Source organism: Sarcophilus harrisii, chromosome 6 (assembly GCF_902635505.1).
Source record: "Sarcophilus harrisii chromosome 6, mSarHar1.11, whole genome shotgun sequence".
In the NCBI taxonomy this organism is placed as follows: domain Eukaryota; kingdom Metazoa; phylum Chordata; class Mammalia; order Dasyuromorphia; family Dasyuridae; genus Sarcophilus; species Sarcophilus harrisii.
This window is the reverse complement of record NC_045431.1, coordinates 233090924-233103363: the sequence shown is the minus strand read 5'-3', so window position 1 is coordinate 233103363 and position 12440 is coordinate 233090924. Positions and strand designations below refer to the sequence as shown.

At 44.2% G+C, this 12440-nt stretch overlaps 1 protein-coding gene across 16 annotated transcripts in view; it reads left to right on the top strand.

Annotated features, from left to right (window-relative positions):
• The window catches only part of CELF1 (CUGBP Elav-like family member 1), a 98666-nt gene extending 86913 nt beyond the window's left edge, over nucleotides 1–11753 (top strand). For 10 of the 16 annotated variants that reach the window (XM_031944229.1, XM_031944225.1, XM_031944224.1 and 7 more), the window contains 5 exons: nucleotides 2286–2414; nucleotides 3546–3659; nucleotides 3948–4133; nucleotides 6850–6993; nucleotides 7209–11753. In XM_031944229.1, coding sequence (XP_031800089.1) covers nucleotides 2286–2414; nucleotides 3546–3659; nucleotides 3948–4133; nucleotides 6850–6993; nucleotides 7209–7336 — 701 coding nt within the window. In that variant the 3' untranslated portion in view covers nucleotides 7337–11753. The remainder of the gene's footprint in view (nucleotides 1–2285; nucleotides 2415–3545; nucleotides 3660–3947; nucleotides 4134–6849; nucleotides 6994–7208) is intronic. The other 6 variants (XM_031944233.1, XM_023506363.2, XM_031944223.1 and 3 more) reach the window with 3 other exon arrangements.
• Nucleotides 11754–12440: the final 687 nt, after the last annotated feature.

Genomic DNA, 12440 nt, shown 5'->3' with positions numbered 1-12440 from the left:
ACAATTATGCCAACAGGAATACTTGGCAAAACCCAGAAGAGAGTGATTACAAAATGTCTACAAGCAAATACTCAAAACAAAACACTGCTTGGGTGCAAATTGAGCTAGAATTCTGAAAGAGGAAAAGTTAGAAAAAAATCCTTACCAAGAAAATTAAAGCTATGGAAAAAAGAATTAAAAGGAAATTATATCTTGAAAATCAAAATGGGCCAAAGAGATGCCTAATGAATTAATTACTGAGACTAGAAATATTAAGGTCAAAAGACTGAAGTGAAAAAAAAGAAAACGTAGACATCTCAGAACAAAAATAACTGACCTGAAAAACAGATCAAACAATCATAGGACTACCTGAAAGCCATGATGAGACATAAGCGTAGCATTTCAAGAAATCACAGAAGACAACTGTCATATCTCTCAGAAGCAGAGGGCAAAGTGGAAATAGAATTCACCAGTTATCTCCTGAACAAAATTCCAAAACGAAGATTCCCTGCCACATTATAGCTAAAATTTAAAACAATCGGTTTAAAGAAAAGAAAACTGCAAGTAGCCAAAAAGGAAGGAACCACAGTTAGGATCACATATAATTCAACACCCACCATTAGGAAGGAATGGAGAGCTTAGATAATGATATTTTAAGAAGGCAAACGATAAGGATTCATAGCCAGTAATACTTTGTTCAGCAAAAGTAAATGGGAAGAAAGACATTAAGTATCTCCATGCACCACCTCCTGTATGCCAGGTACTGTGTTAAGTGCTTCTCACAGATGTTTCTTCTGATCCTCATAACAACCCTTTGAGGTAGTTGCTATAACAAAGAACTTCTAAGCATTCTTGATGAAAGGATGCATAAAGACTTTGAAGTTCAAAGACACAAATTAAGAGAAATGTAAAAAAAAGTAAATATAAACAATCATAAGGGACTAAATGCCAAAGAATAAGTTGCTTCCATTTTAATATGGGGACGTCATACATGTGTCCCTCTAGAAGCCCATTGTCAGAAATCACAGATGGGGTCCAGTTGGACAGAAGGCGTAGGAGTAGTTCTCATGTCTTGATTGGGGGTAAAAGAGAGAAAAGGGTTATGGAAAATCATCTCACATATGGTCTATATGAAGAAGCAGGTGAGGGTAAAGGGAGTGACTGACACTTGAACTTCAGTTCTCATCTAAATTGGTCAAAGGAGGCAAAAGACATACTTGGTTACAGTGTCAATAGGAAAATGAGGGAAAGGGTAGAAGAGAGAGAGAAGGAAATAAGAGGGAGTGCAAATTAAGTGGGGCACTAGGCCTCAGCTAAAGACACACTTTTGTTCAATATTTAGAGGAGCTCTTTCTGCCCTGGTAAGGAATTAAACTGAGGGGGTGCCACCAAATAAGGAATGACTGAGCAAGTGATGGTATATACTTGTGTTGAAATGCTATTCAACTTTAAGACATGAAAAACTTGTATGAACTTTTACCAAATAGAACCAGGAAAACCATTTATATGGTGGCAACAGTATTGTTAAGACAAGACACAGTGAAAGCTTTAGAAGTGTCTGACTAGCCTAAAAATTACACATGATTCCAGAGGACCAATGATAGATCATGCTACCTACCTCTCAATAGAGGTGAAGGACGCAAAGGGCAGAACAAGATCTTTTGCGGGGAAGTGGCAGATGAGGAGATCCATTTTACTTGATTATCAGGGACTTTTCTTTCTTGATGGGGGAGAGGAGAAGGTTGACGAGAAGAAGGAAAGAGATTATTTTTGACTGAAAAGTGAGATTTAATTTTTAAACAGTTTCTTTTGTGTCTTCTATCATTCTTTCTAGTATGTATCTATTGTATATGCTGCCCATGCCCTCACAGGTTACCCAGCAAAACTAATTATAATCCTAAAGAGAAAAAACTAGAGCTTTGGGGAAATAGGTGAAAGGAGAACCCTGTCATTCTGAATTAGCTTTCTAGAGCTAGTTCTCTTACATTCTCTCTGTGTGTTTCTTCCTCCAAAGAGCAGTAACTCTTGCAAAATGGCCCTCAGTTTTGTTCCAGCCCTTTGTACTTCATAGATCATTCCAAAGCTTCAGATAGGGACTGGTTCTTTCCTAATATACCCTAATCTCTTACTCCTACAACTTATTCTTATACTGAGAAAGTTAAGTATAGCTCAAATCTGCGGAACCTTATAATGAAGCTGATAGAAAGCTTTTCGATTCTTCAGGCTAGTGTTCTGTCAAATTTGCTGTCATTGTTCTCAGTAAGGAGAGCAATCTTTTGTCTGAAATGTTCACTTCAATTTTGCAGGACTAAATGCAATGCAGTTACAGAATTTGGCTGCATTGGCGGCGGCTGCTAGCGCCGCTCAGAATACGCCAAGTGGTACTAATGCTCTCACGACATCTAGCAGTCCTCTCAGTGTCCTCACCAGTTCAGGTAAGACTGACTGCTGCCGGGGGTGAGGGGAAGGCTGGTTCTTATTGAAGGTCTGATCCTGGCTTTGCACTAACTTATCTGACTAATTTGGGCTCTGTACTTGACTTTTCTGGGCTGTAGTTTCCTTATCTGTCAAATGAGAGGTATAGACTTCTTTATAGGCTCCATTCTGACCCTAAATATTCCGCTATGTGTCTAAGAGGAAAGTGTCTCATCCTGAAAACTTGTTGAATGCCCAGCCTTTAGTTTGAAATATTTTATTCACTCTTCTTTCTCTCTTTCACATTGACATCATTTGAATGGTCATACACACTTTCCTGCTAGCCAATTATTAACTTTTCCCCACAACAGAGAAATAAAGTGAAGCAAAACAGATCCTCTGATTGCCTTTGTCTGACAGCATCCCTCTGCCTTATTTATTCTGCCACCTCTGTCTCATTGAGGCCATGTTTCTGCACTCCTCCGACTGGTCACTTAATTGCTCAGCATTCTGATGTTTTCTAGTATTGTTTTCCTTAAATTGTAGTAGTTATTGTAAAAAGTTGCATCATTTCATGCTACTCTTGCCACAGTTCTTTGAAGTCTTATTTGTTGTTTCTTCGTGATATAGGGATATTTCCTTCTATCTGTATCCCATGATACATTTAGCTATTCTCCAGAAGGGACTCTATGTAGGACAGTTTTTGCTGTCTTTGCCCTCTTTGGAATATACATCCCATGGTTATATTGGCACTCAAACGTAGACATACATTCCAGTCTTTTTGATATACTTTAAGTTGTTTTTTAAAATAGTTGAACCAAGTCACAGCTCCATTAGGAGTCCAGTCAACTTGTATCTCTGACATTTGTCATTTTTTCTCTTTTCTAATCCGAGTATGAGATGAAACTTGAGTGTTTTCTTTTGTTTATTAGCCTACTTTTAAAATGGATAAGAAACAAGCTGTTTGCAAGGTTTCTCTCATTTAAGATCCCATTTCATTCTGTTTTTCCTCCTTTTCCTTTACTAGCCACTGTGGGAAAGATGATAAAACTGTGTAATTAGAATGCCCTTTACAAATAGAATGCTTTCTCACTCTGGTTGTTGATGTGGGTGGGAAGATGGTCTGTATTTAAGGCTTTCATTTTTAATAGCAGGGTCCTCACCGAGCTCCAGTAGCAGCAACTCTGTTAATCCAATGGCTTCCCTTGGAGCCCTGCAGACACTAGCAGGAGCAACTGCCGGCCTCAACGTTGGCTCCTTAGCAGGTAAGACACAAAGTGTTCCACATCAGGCCTTGGTTTGAACTTAAGAAAGTCATGGAGGAAATGTCAATGATTCCAAGTAGACATAAAAATGTGGTGCTGTGCACACATCTCTGTCTCCCCAGACATCCGGTGGTTAAGCATTTACCTCTGAAGCCCTACATACAAGGGAATTAGTCCTTGCAGGGTCTGTACATTTCATAACTTAGCCAGCTTTCAAAGGAGGAGAAGGGCTAAAGACCACTTTTCTTTGAAAACCAGGGGAATAGCGCTATTGTTTCCCCCGTACAGGGATGGCCGCCTTAAACGGTGGCCTGGGCAGTGGCGGTCTTTCTAACGGCACTGGAAGCACAATGGAGGCCCTCACGCAGGCCTACTCTGGGATCCAGCAGTATGCTGCCGCTGCACTCCCGACTCTCTACAACCAGAACCTGTTAACACAGCAGAGTATTGGTGCTGCAGGAAGTCAGAAGGAAGGTAGGCTCCCAACTAGCTTTTAGGGGTGATGATGGGGAATGGGGAGGGGGTAGGGGCAGAGGACATGGAAGACCCAGAGCCAGGCACGATGTCATAGTGCAATCCTAGAGAGGCTGGGATTGCATTGGCATGGAATGTCTCTCAGAAAGATTCATCACCTTACAGTCACTCTTCTTAGAATGGTTTTCTTTCCCCATGGCTAACCTAGTCCTTAGATAATAGAGATATGGTTTATGACTAAAATGACAGTTGAAAGCTTGGTAGGGTCTCTGGGAGTTTGCACTGGCACAGACTTCAAGAATCCCGAGTTACCTTCATACCACAGTGAGGGAGGGGAGAACCAGGATTCTTATGGCCAATGTATAACCTTGTCTTGGGATCTCAAACTCTGTAGACTAGACAGCCTCTCTTTAGTCGTCAGTGATCATAACGATCTGCTTGGGCAATATGGTTCTTCCTTAAATCAGAATTTATCTTATTTCTAGCATTGTAAACTTTAATACTGAACCTCCTGAAATGAGCTCGCTTCTCAGATGAAGAAACATACAATTTGTGGCCTGGTCTAAAACCAGATGAAGATCTTAGAAATTGACTCTTATTAGAAAGTTATTTCTACAGTATTATTTATGCCCGGGTATTCCTTTTAACTGTGTTATTGTGCAGGTCAGGTACTTCAGATTTAAATTTTTCAAAATGAGTTCAATTTAATTAACAGAGAAGACAAACAAGATGTGATGTCTTGGGAAAGAAGCAAGGGAGTGAATTGGCCCAGTAATTTGAAGAAGGATTGTTGAAGAATCTCAGCTTGGACATAAATTTTATTGAATTTAGGAGGCCCATCTTAGTAATAAGCTATTTGTCACTTAGATATTGCCTGCAGGAACAAGGACGACTTCTAGCATCTAGTGTTCACATTGGACTGTGTTTTTGTAACCCATAGAGAGCTGGCATTGTTTAAATATAATTACAAAGACGCAAGCGTCTCAGAGCACCAGCAGTCAGACAACACACTTGAAACTAACTGGCTTTGCTGATTTTTTTCTCTGCTCTATAGGCAGGACCCTCTTATAAATAAGCGGGGCCTGTTCCCAAAGTTCATTTGGAAATCAGTTCTTTACAACTTGAAACACGTTTTCTTACAGAAAACTGTCTTATATGAGGTTCCCAGGCCAGTTTTAAGAGGTCATAGACTTCTATTTTAACTATAATAAGTTTCACTAAGAGTACTAGCCTGACTTCTTGGTGCCAGGGTGATACAGGATGAAGTTGAAGGAAGGGTATTCTTCTTTCTTAAGGAAAGAGCCAGTCTTGGGGAAAATTGTGAACAAGGCAAAGGAAAAAAGTTGTTGGGTTTTTTGTTGTTTTAGAGATAAAAGTGCAAAAATTTGAATGACTATTAGTATCCTGTGCCCTGATTCTTCTTAGTGCCATTCTAAGGCGTTTCTTATCCCCCAAGGTGTGTGTTGGTCCCAAACTACCATCCTCTTCTGCCCTAATTTACAATTCCCAATTCAGTGCAGCATCTACAAGGTATGCTTGGCTGCTCAAGTAGCAATCTCTGCCAGAAGGAGTGAATGTCTCTTTGTGACAGTGACTCGTTTCAATGATAAACAACAGCTCAATACCCCCAAATAAGACGACTCAATTTCTAGGGACCGTGCGTGCTGCCCTCTTCCTGTTCCCACATCATCAGTGTCCCACCTGCTTCCTCGCTCTCGCCCCAAATCCCCATTGGCCACATACTTGAATTGCCGGTGCTTCTCCCTGAATTTTCTCCGGTTTCGTGGGGCTTTTTTTACCCTAGTGACTAGTGATTAATCTGCTAATGGATAAAAGGGCTGGAGGCATTCTACCTGGGCCTTTCTCCAGTTCATGGGTCACATGTGCATTTAGAAACAATAATTATATTAAGTCATATAAAAAGTATTGCTAACTATATATTCCTCTCCCTCCCCTCCTCCCCCCCAACAACAACAACTACAAGCTTTTTTTTTAAATGGTTATGAAAGTGGGACTCATTGGAAAGAAAATAATAGTTCATGTGTGGCTAGTTTATCTAGCCCCATATATCTCTAATTTGTATTTTAAAAGGGAGAGACTTGTTAACCTCCTTTTTTCTTAACCTAGTAAAATTTCAGAAGGCTGTATGAAGTGAGATAGTTTTGTGGATGGGCCCCTCACGCCAGCCAGAATTGAGTCCTACTTTTGAGTCTGCCCGCCTCAAGCATGGGCTCCTTCTCAAACCTCACCTTCTTTTAAAGAGTTGATACCTTTTTGCAATTACAGGTAGTTTTTTCTATCAAACTCTAGAAGTTTTGCACATAAAATGGAATCCTGGGCTGTATGTAGTCCATAGTCCTGGAGAACTGAGGGCCTGCTTTCTTTTGCCTAAGCAGTCAAGACTGGCCTTTCGGGTGACTGACTGTTCGGATCGTGTTCTGTCGTCTCACCCGTTACTGCCAATTCCTCCGAAATCTGGCATTGCCCAGTCTGGTTACTTACTCTATACCATGTTCATGTAGAGTAACTCAGGTTGGGGAGAGACAGCAGGACTAGGAGGCAGAGAGACCCTGCCTTTGTGAAAGGAGAAGCCTCAGGTGTGTGAATGGATGGGGCGCAGGACTACAAGACTCAGCTGTCTGCAAGGTGTCAGACTCTACTGGATGTGGTGTGTAGCTGTCCTGACCTGTCTGTTTAATCAGTGGGTATTTTGAAGGTCCAGAAGGAGCCAACCTGTTCATCTACCACCTGCCCCAGGAGTTTGGAGATCAGGACCTACTGCAGATGTTCATGCCTTTTGGAAATGTTGTTTCTGCCAAGGTTTTCATCGACAAGCAGACAAACCTGAGCAAGTGCTTTGGTACGTTAGCTTCTATTTCTCCGGCTTTGCAGGTGAGGGCTCTGGCAGGGGTCGCTTTGTGTAGTGAGCTGTCAGTTCCCAGGTTCTTGTCGCAGCTTCTAAAGGTGCAGACCTTGAACTGGCCCTCTGGGAAGAGGGTGGGGGCAAGGTATCAGGCTCAGAGCTTGCCTGCCTCCTCTTCATTCCCTCACGGTGGCTTGTTATCTCGTTCACAGGGTTTGTAAGCTATGACAATCCTGTTTCAGCGCAGGCTGCCATCCAATCAATGAACGGCTTTCAGATTGGCATGAAACGACTGAAAGTGCAGCTCAAACGCTCGAAGAATGACAGCAAGCCCTACTGAGCATTCTCCCCTCTGGGACTGGAGTGAGAGGGTCTTCTGGTAAGTGGGGGAAGGAGCGCCCGCCCTTAGTGATTCGAAGCCCAAAGGCTGTGTGTTGGCAGCCCTGGACCCTGACCCTGCCACTCTCGCTGGCACCTCTTGCCCTGAAGACTCGGCTACAGCCTCCTGTGGGAGTTCGGCTTCGTGTGGAGGACGAGTTTGTGCTTTGTTTGGTTTCCAGTGTTTTACTTTGGAGTTTAGGTGCCATATCGCGGAGATTTTTTTTTTTTCTTTATTTAAAGTTTGCTGTGTTTGTAAACAGTGTGTGTTGAGAAGGACCAACACCAGACCGCCTTGGGGTGGGAGGGGGGAATGGAAAGGAGCTCAAGAGAGCCAGAACAGATTGTCTTGGGGACAAGGATGGAGAGGCAGGGAGATTAGCACTGACTTTGGAGGATGGGGTAATGGGACTGACACCAAATGGCCTTTGGGAGCAAGGTTCACAGAGCTCCTCCTCTCAGTGGCTGTCTTCAGGATGATTCTTTTCAGCTGCTTAGAGCAAAAAAACAACAACAGAAAACAAAAAAAACAGCTTCAGAGAGCTCCAGAGGTTCTTGCCATCTGTATTTAGGATACCTGTCCTTGTTTTTTTGTCTCTCTTTGAAAAAAGGAGCTAGCAAGATTTCTGGGAATAAAGCGCCTGCTAAATTAGCTAGCAATATACACAAGAGAAACCGTCGTTATCAGTCATTAGCTTTCATAGCAGTTGGATGCATTCACATAGCTCTGGCTGCCCAGTGTCCTTGCTAGATAGAAATAGATCTAACGAAGCCATGGTACAGTCCCTCCTTTTTAACACACTAAAAGAGTCCATAGCCAATTTAACAGAAGTTTCAATAGGGAAGGGGCTAGTTCAAAGTGGGTTGGCCACCTTAAATTTTCACAATTCTGTCCACTGGATTTTCTTAAAAAGGAAAAAAAAAAAAAAAAAGAATCTCCTTCTGTCTTATCCTAAGTGTTCTCTGAGGCTGGTTTCTAGCTGAAAGGGCAGCCGGCCAGGAGCAGCTTCTTAACCTGGCCAGGATACATCACTGGCCCTGATTATTTGGTGTCCCCTTCCCAGTGTACCAGAGCAGACAGCTGGTCCCTGCAGCCCAGTGGCCTGCTTCTGACCAGGGCCAGTACTTCGTATTTAAGAAGAATGAGAAGCCTGCATTCACACAGGGTCAGCTTTTCCAGAGTTTTTCCGTGGATGTTGGTGGCCGCCAGAGCTGGGTTTTGGACGTTTCTGCGGAGCCGTTGTGGGTCCTTGCTTAAACCACCAACACCCCACCTTCACTGGTGGCAGAACGTTTACACACTCGACATAGTATTCATTTCATTTACCTCAATTTTTATCTTGTCCATTTCATGTCCTTTGTGCTGACCCCGTTCAAGTGAGCATCCGAGCTGCCTCTCACCCCATCTCATTCCCTCCCTGGGCCGGTACCCAACGAGCGGCCCCGGGCTCTGCCTCTTCTCCACAAGGTGGGGGGTTAGCTGAGCTTGAGAAAAGAAACGCTCTTCAGTACGCATGCCACGCAGGGCCACTTGTGTTACCGTTCGGTGTGAATATCGGCCAGCTCTGGAACCAGGGCCCCAGAATCCTTAAGCTTCGAGAAGTACTAGCCCTGAACCATAGCATCCACTCTCAGCAGGAAGCCAGGCGGGTGCCTTCTCTGTTTCATGCTGGCTGTAGGGAAGGCTGGCAAGAAATCAGTCTTTCTGTTTTCCATATAATGGTGGACCTATTCCATTAATGGGCGAATACCTGCTACCTTCTCCAAGTGATAATGTGGGTCTGTGTCCTCTAGGGAAGCACGTAATGTACACCTCTTAGGCTGAACCATGTAAACTTGAATTCTGTGCACTGGGAGAAATGTGTCCTGGTTTTCAGAGGAGAAAACTGTTCCAAAGGCTTCCAGGTTCATGGTGGGATTTTTTTTTTTTTTTAATAAAGAAAAAAAATAATAAAAAGAGGAAAAAATGCAAGGTTGGGAGGCACTGTTCTGAATCCCTACCTGCTGGAACTGAGAATGTCATTTCTATTTTTATAGAAGTTTTATACAGCTCCAGGGTGGAGAATATTTATTAACTAAATTATATCTCTGGAAAAGGCCAGGATTTTGTAGAATCCAGAATGTGATTGTTTTACACACACAGGATGCTGTGTATTAATGAAACTACTGACTTTCAGTGGCCCCTTTGCAGCCTGACTAGCCCGCCAGAGGGGGAGAGGATTGATGCTGTGACTTGGTAGGGGAGAGATCCGTGCTCCCCAGAGCACTGCAGTTAATCATGAGCCTCCCTCTCCACCTCTCTCCTTTACCACCTCCCTGCTGTGAGGTGCCCAAAGCCTTCTTGCCACAAGGGTTCATTTGACCTTTTCCCCCAGTGTTTTGCCAGCCTTTCACGATCTGACACCCCTAACAGCGGGCACAGTTCCCCTCAATGCTGGAAGTCGTGTCCGGTCGCAGGCCTATGACAAGGGGCTCCACTCCCTCCCAGGGGAGGGTCAGGGTGAGAGGAAGCTGTCCCGGGCCCTCCTTTGTCCCTCAGTCAGCCCGGAGCACAGCCCTCTCCTCAGGCCAGAAATGGGTTTTACGGAAAAGCTGCTCCATGTCGGAGGAAGGGCGTGGGTCAGGCCCAGGGCCTGGTCCGAACATGCAGTCGAGTCTTAAGTGGTCCTGTCACGGGCTCCCATTGTGTCGTCTGCTGTCCTCTGTTTCTCAGTTCCATCATGAAATCAATTTGTCTTGGAAGCATCCAGACCTCCAACTTCCCTAAGACTGGGCCGGGCCCAAAGGGAAGCCGAGAGCTTGGATTTCCCAGACAGAGCCCCCCGGGAAGAGGGCTCATGAGCGTTCCCCACGTCTGGCCGCCAGGGCGCTCCTCGCCAGGACCCCTCCTCTTTCAGGGGCGCGGCTGCTGCTGTCCTTGGGGTGGGGAGGGTGGAGGAGGGAGAGAAAGGGACCCGAACATCGGGTCTGGCGGAGTCCGTTGAGACACGTCCCAGGAAATCCAGGCCTCGGTTTCTGTTTTGCTCTTGGCCGTCTGATGTCTTCTTGGTGTCCTCCATGTACTTTGACTTTCCCCTGTGTCCATCGTTAGCATGTGCAAAAGTTCCCTGTCACTTGCCTCCCCCAGAAGGCCTCCTCGTTTCAGGGCTGTATACACAGTGAGTGTCCCTGTTTTCTCTCTCTTCGTTTGGACGTATTGCTCTGTGTAACTCAGTGGGTCTCCCTCTTTCTGGTTTGTTTTTTTCTAGATTCCTGCCGTTTGTTCATCGTTGTGCCTAAAGCATGTCGATGTGGCGTCAAGTACATCGTCCAAATCCTTGTCTCTTCAGCTTCTCTGATGCTTGAACTCTCACCTTTGACCTTGTGTTGACCTTTGATGCTGATGTGTATTTTTTATTATGTTTGTTTCTTTCTTTGTTTTTCTTTAAATTTTTTTGTGCTGCCAAATTGGTTTTGCTAGAACGACTGCTGAAGGGGAAATATTTAAACTTGCATTTGAATATAAAAAAATCTATTTTTCTAGAACTTCATAAGATAACCACTTGATTTTGTGATTCCAATTCTTTGTAATTGTCTTCAGAGCAGCCCTACTAGCACATGCCGTGTGGTGTTTGTATTTCTGTGAACACACAGCCAGTCCGTTTCTAGGCTTTGTTTTTCTGTGTGCTTAGTTTTAAAGCAAAACTTTGAAGCAAACAATGAAATAAAAGACGTCACTAAACCTTTGAGGCTCCTGAGCACATTTTGCTGATCTAGTTTCTGGGGCTTGAGGAGACAGCATGTATTTTTTTTTTTCCCCTTGAGTTCTTAAACTGCAGAAAACACTTGAACTCCCTCTCCTGTGTTGATAGCGGGCAGCCTTCTGGCCTCCCTGCCCCTTTTCTTTGTCCTTCCCTGTGGTTCTCCACCTCCATCTTCGGTGAACCTTTGGATCCACATTGATGTTGTCCTGTTTCATTAACTCCCATGCTTGTTTCTACAATCTCCTCAGCAAAATGTGATGCTTTGGTTTTCCTTTCCAACTCAGATAATGCCCAGAAAACCCACGTTTTGCATGTTTCCTGCTGTTTTCTTCACACCTTCGTATATATCACCTTCACCTCTCTGTTTTCTATAGTTTGTGCAAAAACTGACTGATTTAAAGGGTTTCAAAGAAGCTGTTTCAAATTGTTGTGGGGTTGGGTTTTTTTTCTGGATTATTTTTATTTTGATGTGGCAAATTTCTCCTCGGTTGCCTGTAAGATTACTTGCCTGTGCGCTTGGACTGTCCTGATTGGCCTCCAGGCCTTGGAAGGGAGCTTCTGGAAGGCTGGTTACACCCTGGTCAAGTAGAAATCTGAGTCTAGTGGGAAACTTAAGGATATGGAAAGGGTAGAAGAGATGGGAACCCAGAAGGTGGCTGTGGGTGGGATGCTTCCAGCAATGTGAATTTGAAAAATCCCCTCACACAAAGACCTCCTTCGGAAGTTTGTGCCTTTCATTGACTTCCTGATCCCTTGAGAGATAATGAGCCCCATTTAGCCTCCAAGGAAAGGCTAGGTTTCTTGACCCACTGTTGGAAAGAGCCCGTGACCCTGCTGGCAACACACGTACCAGCTCTTTTCCTAGGTGACAAGCACAACACCGGTCTCCCTGCTGTTTACAGACTTCAGGCACTGCCCCGGCTCTTCCCGCACTCCACATCCCCTCTCCCCAGGAGCAAGAGCCAGCAGCTTTTCTGCCTGCCCTTCACGGGGGCCGCTTTCCCCAGTATCCTGGGATTTGTTGGACAACCCACTTCAGTAAAAAGTTGAATTGCATAAAAGTGAGGTCTGGTCATTAGGAAGTGGAAGAGTAAAGAATAGAATTGAAAAGTGTCCATTTGGTGGAATAGAATTGAAAAGTGTCCATTTGGTGGAAGAAGGAAATTCTAGAAGGAGGGAGCTTAAGGATGCCAGCCAAGACAGGCCAGATACTTCTGGGGACCTGTGGGAGATGGTGTCTTGATTCTCTAGGACTAGGGTGAGAGATTAAAAGGCCTAGAGGAAAGTGTGAGATGCTGCTGGAAAGATCTGGAGAGAGGAGGT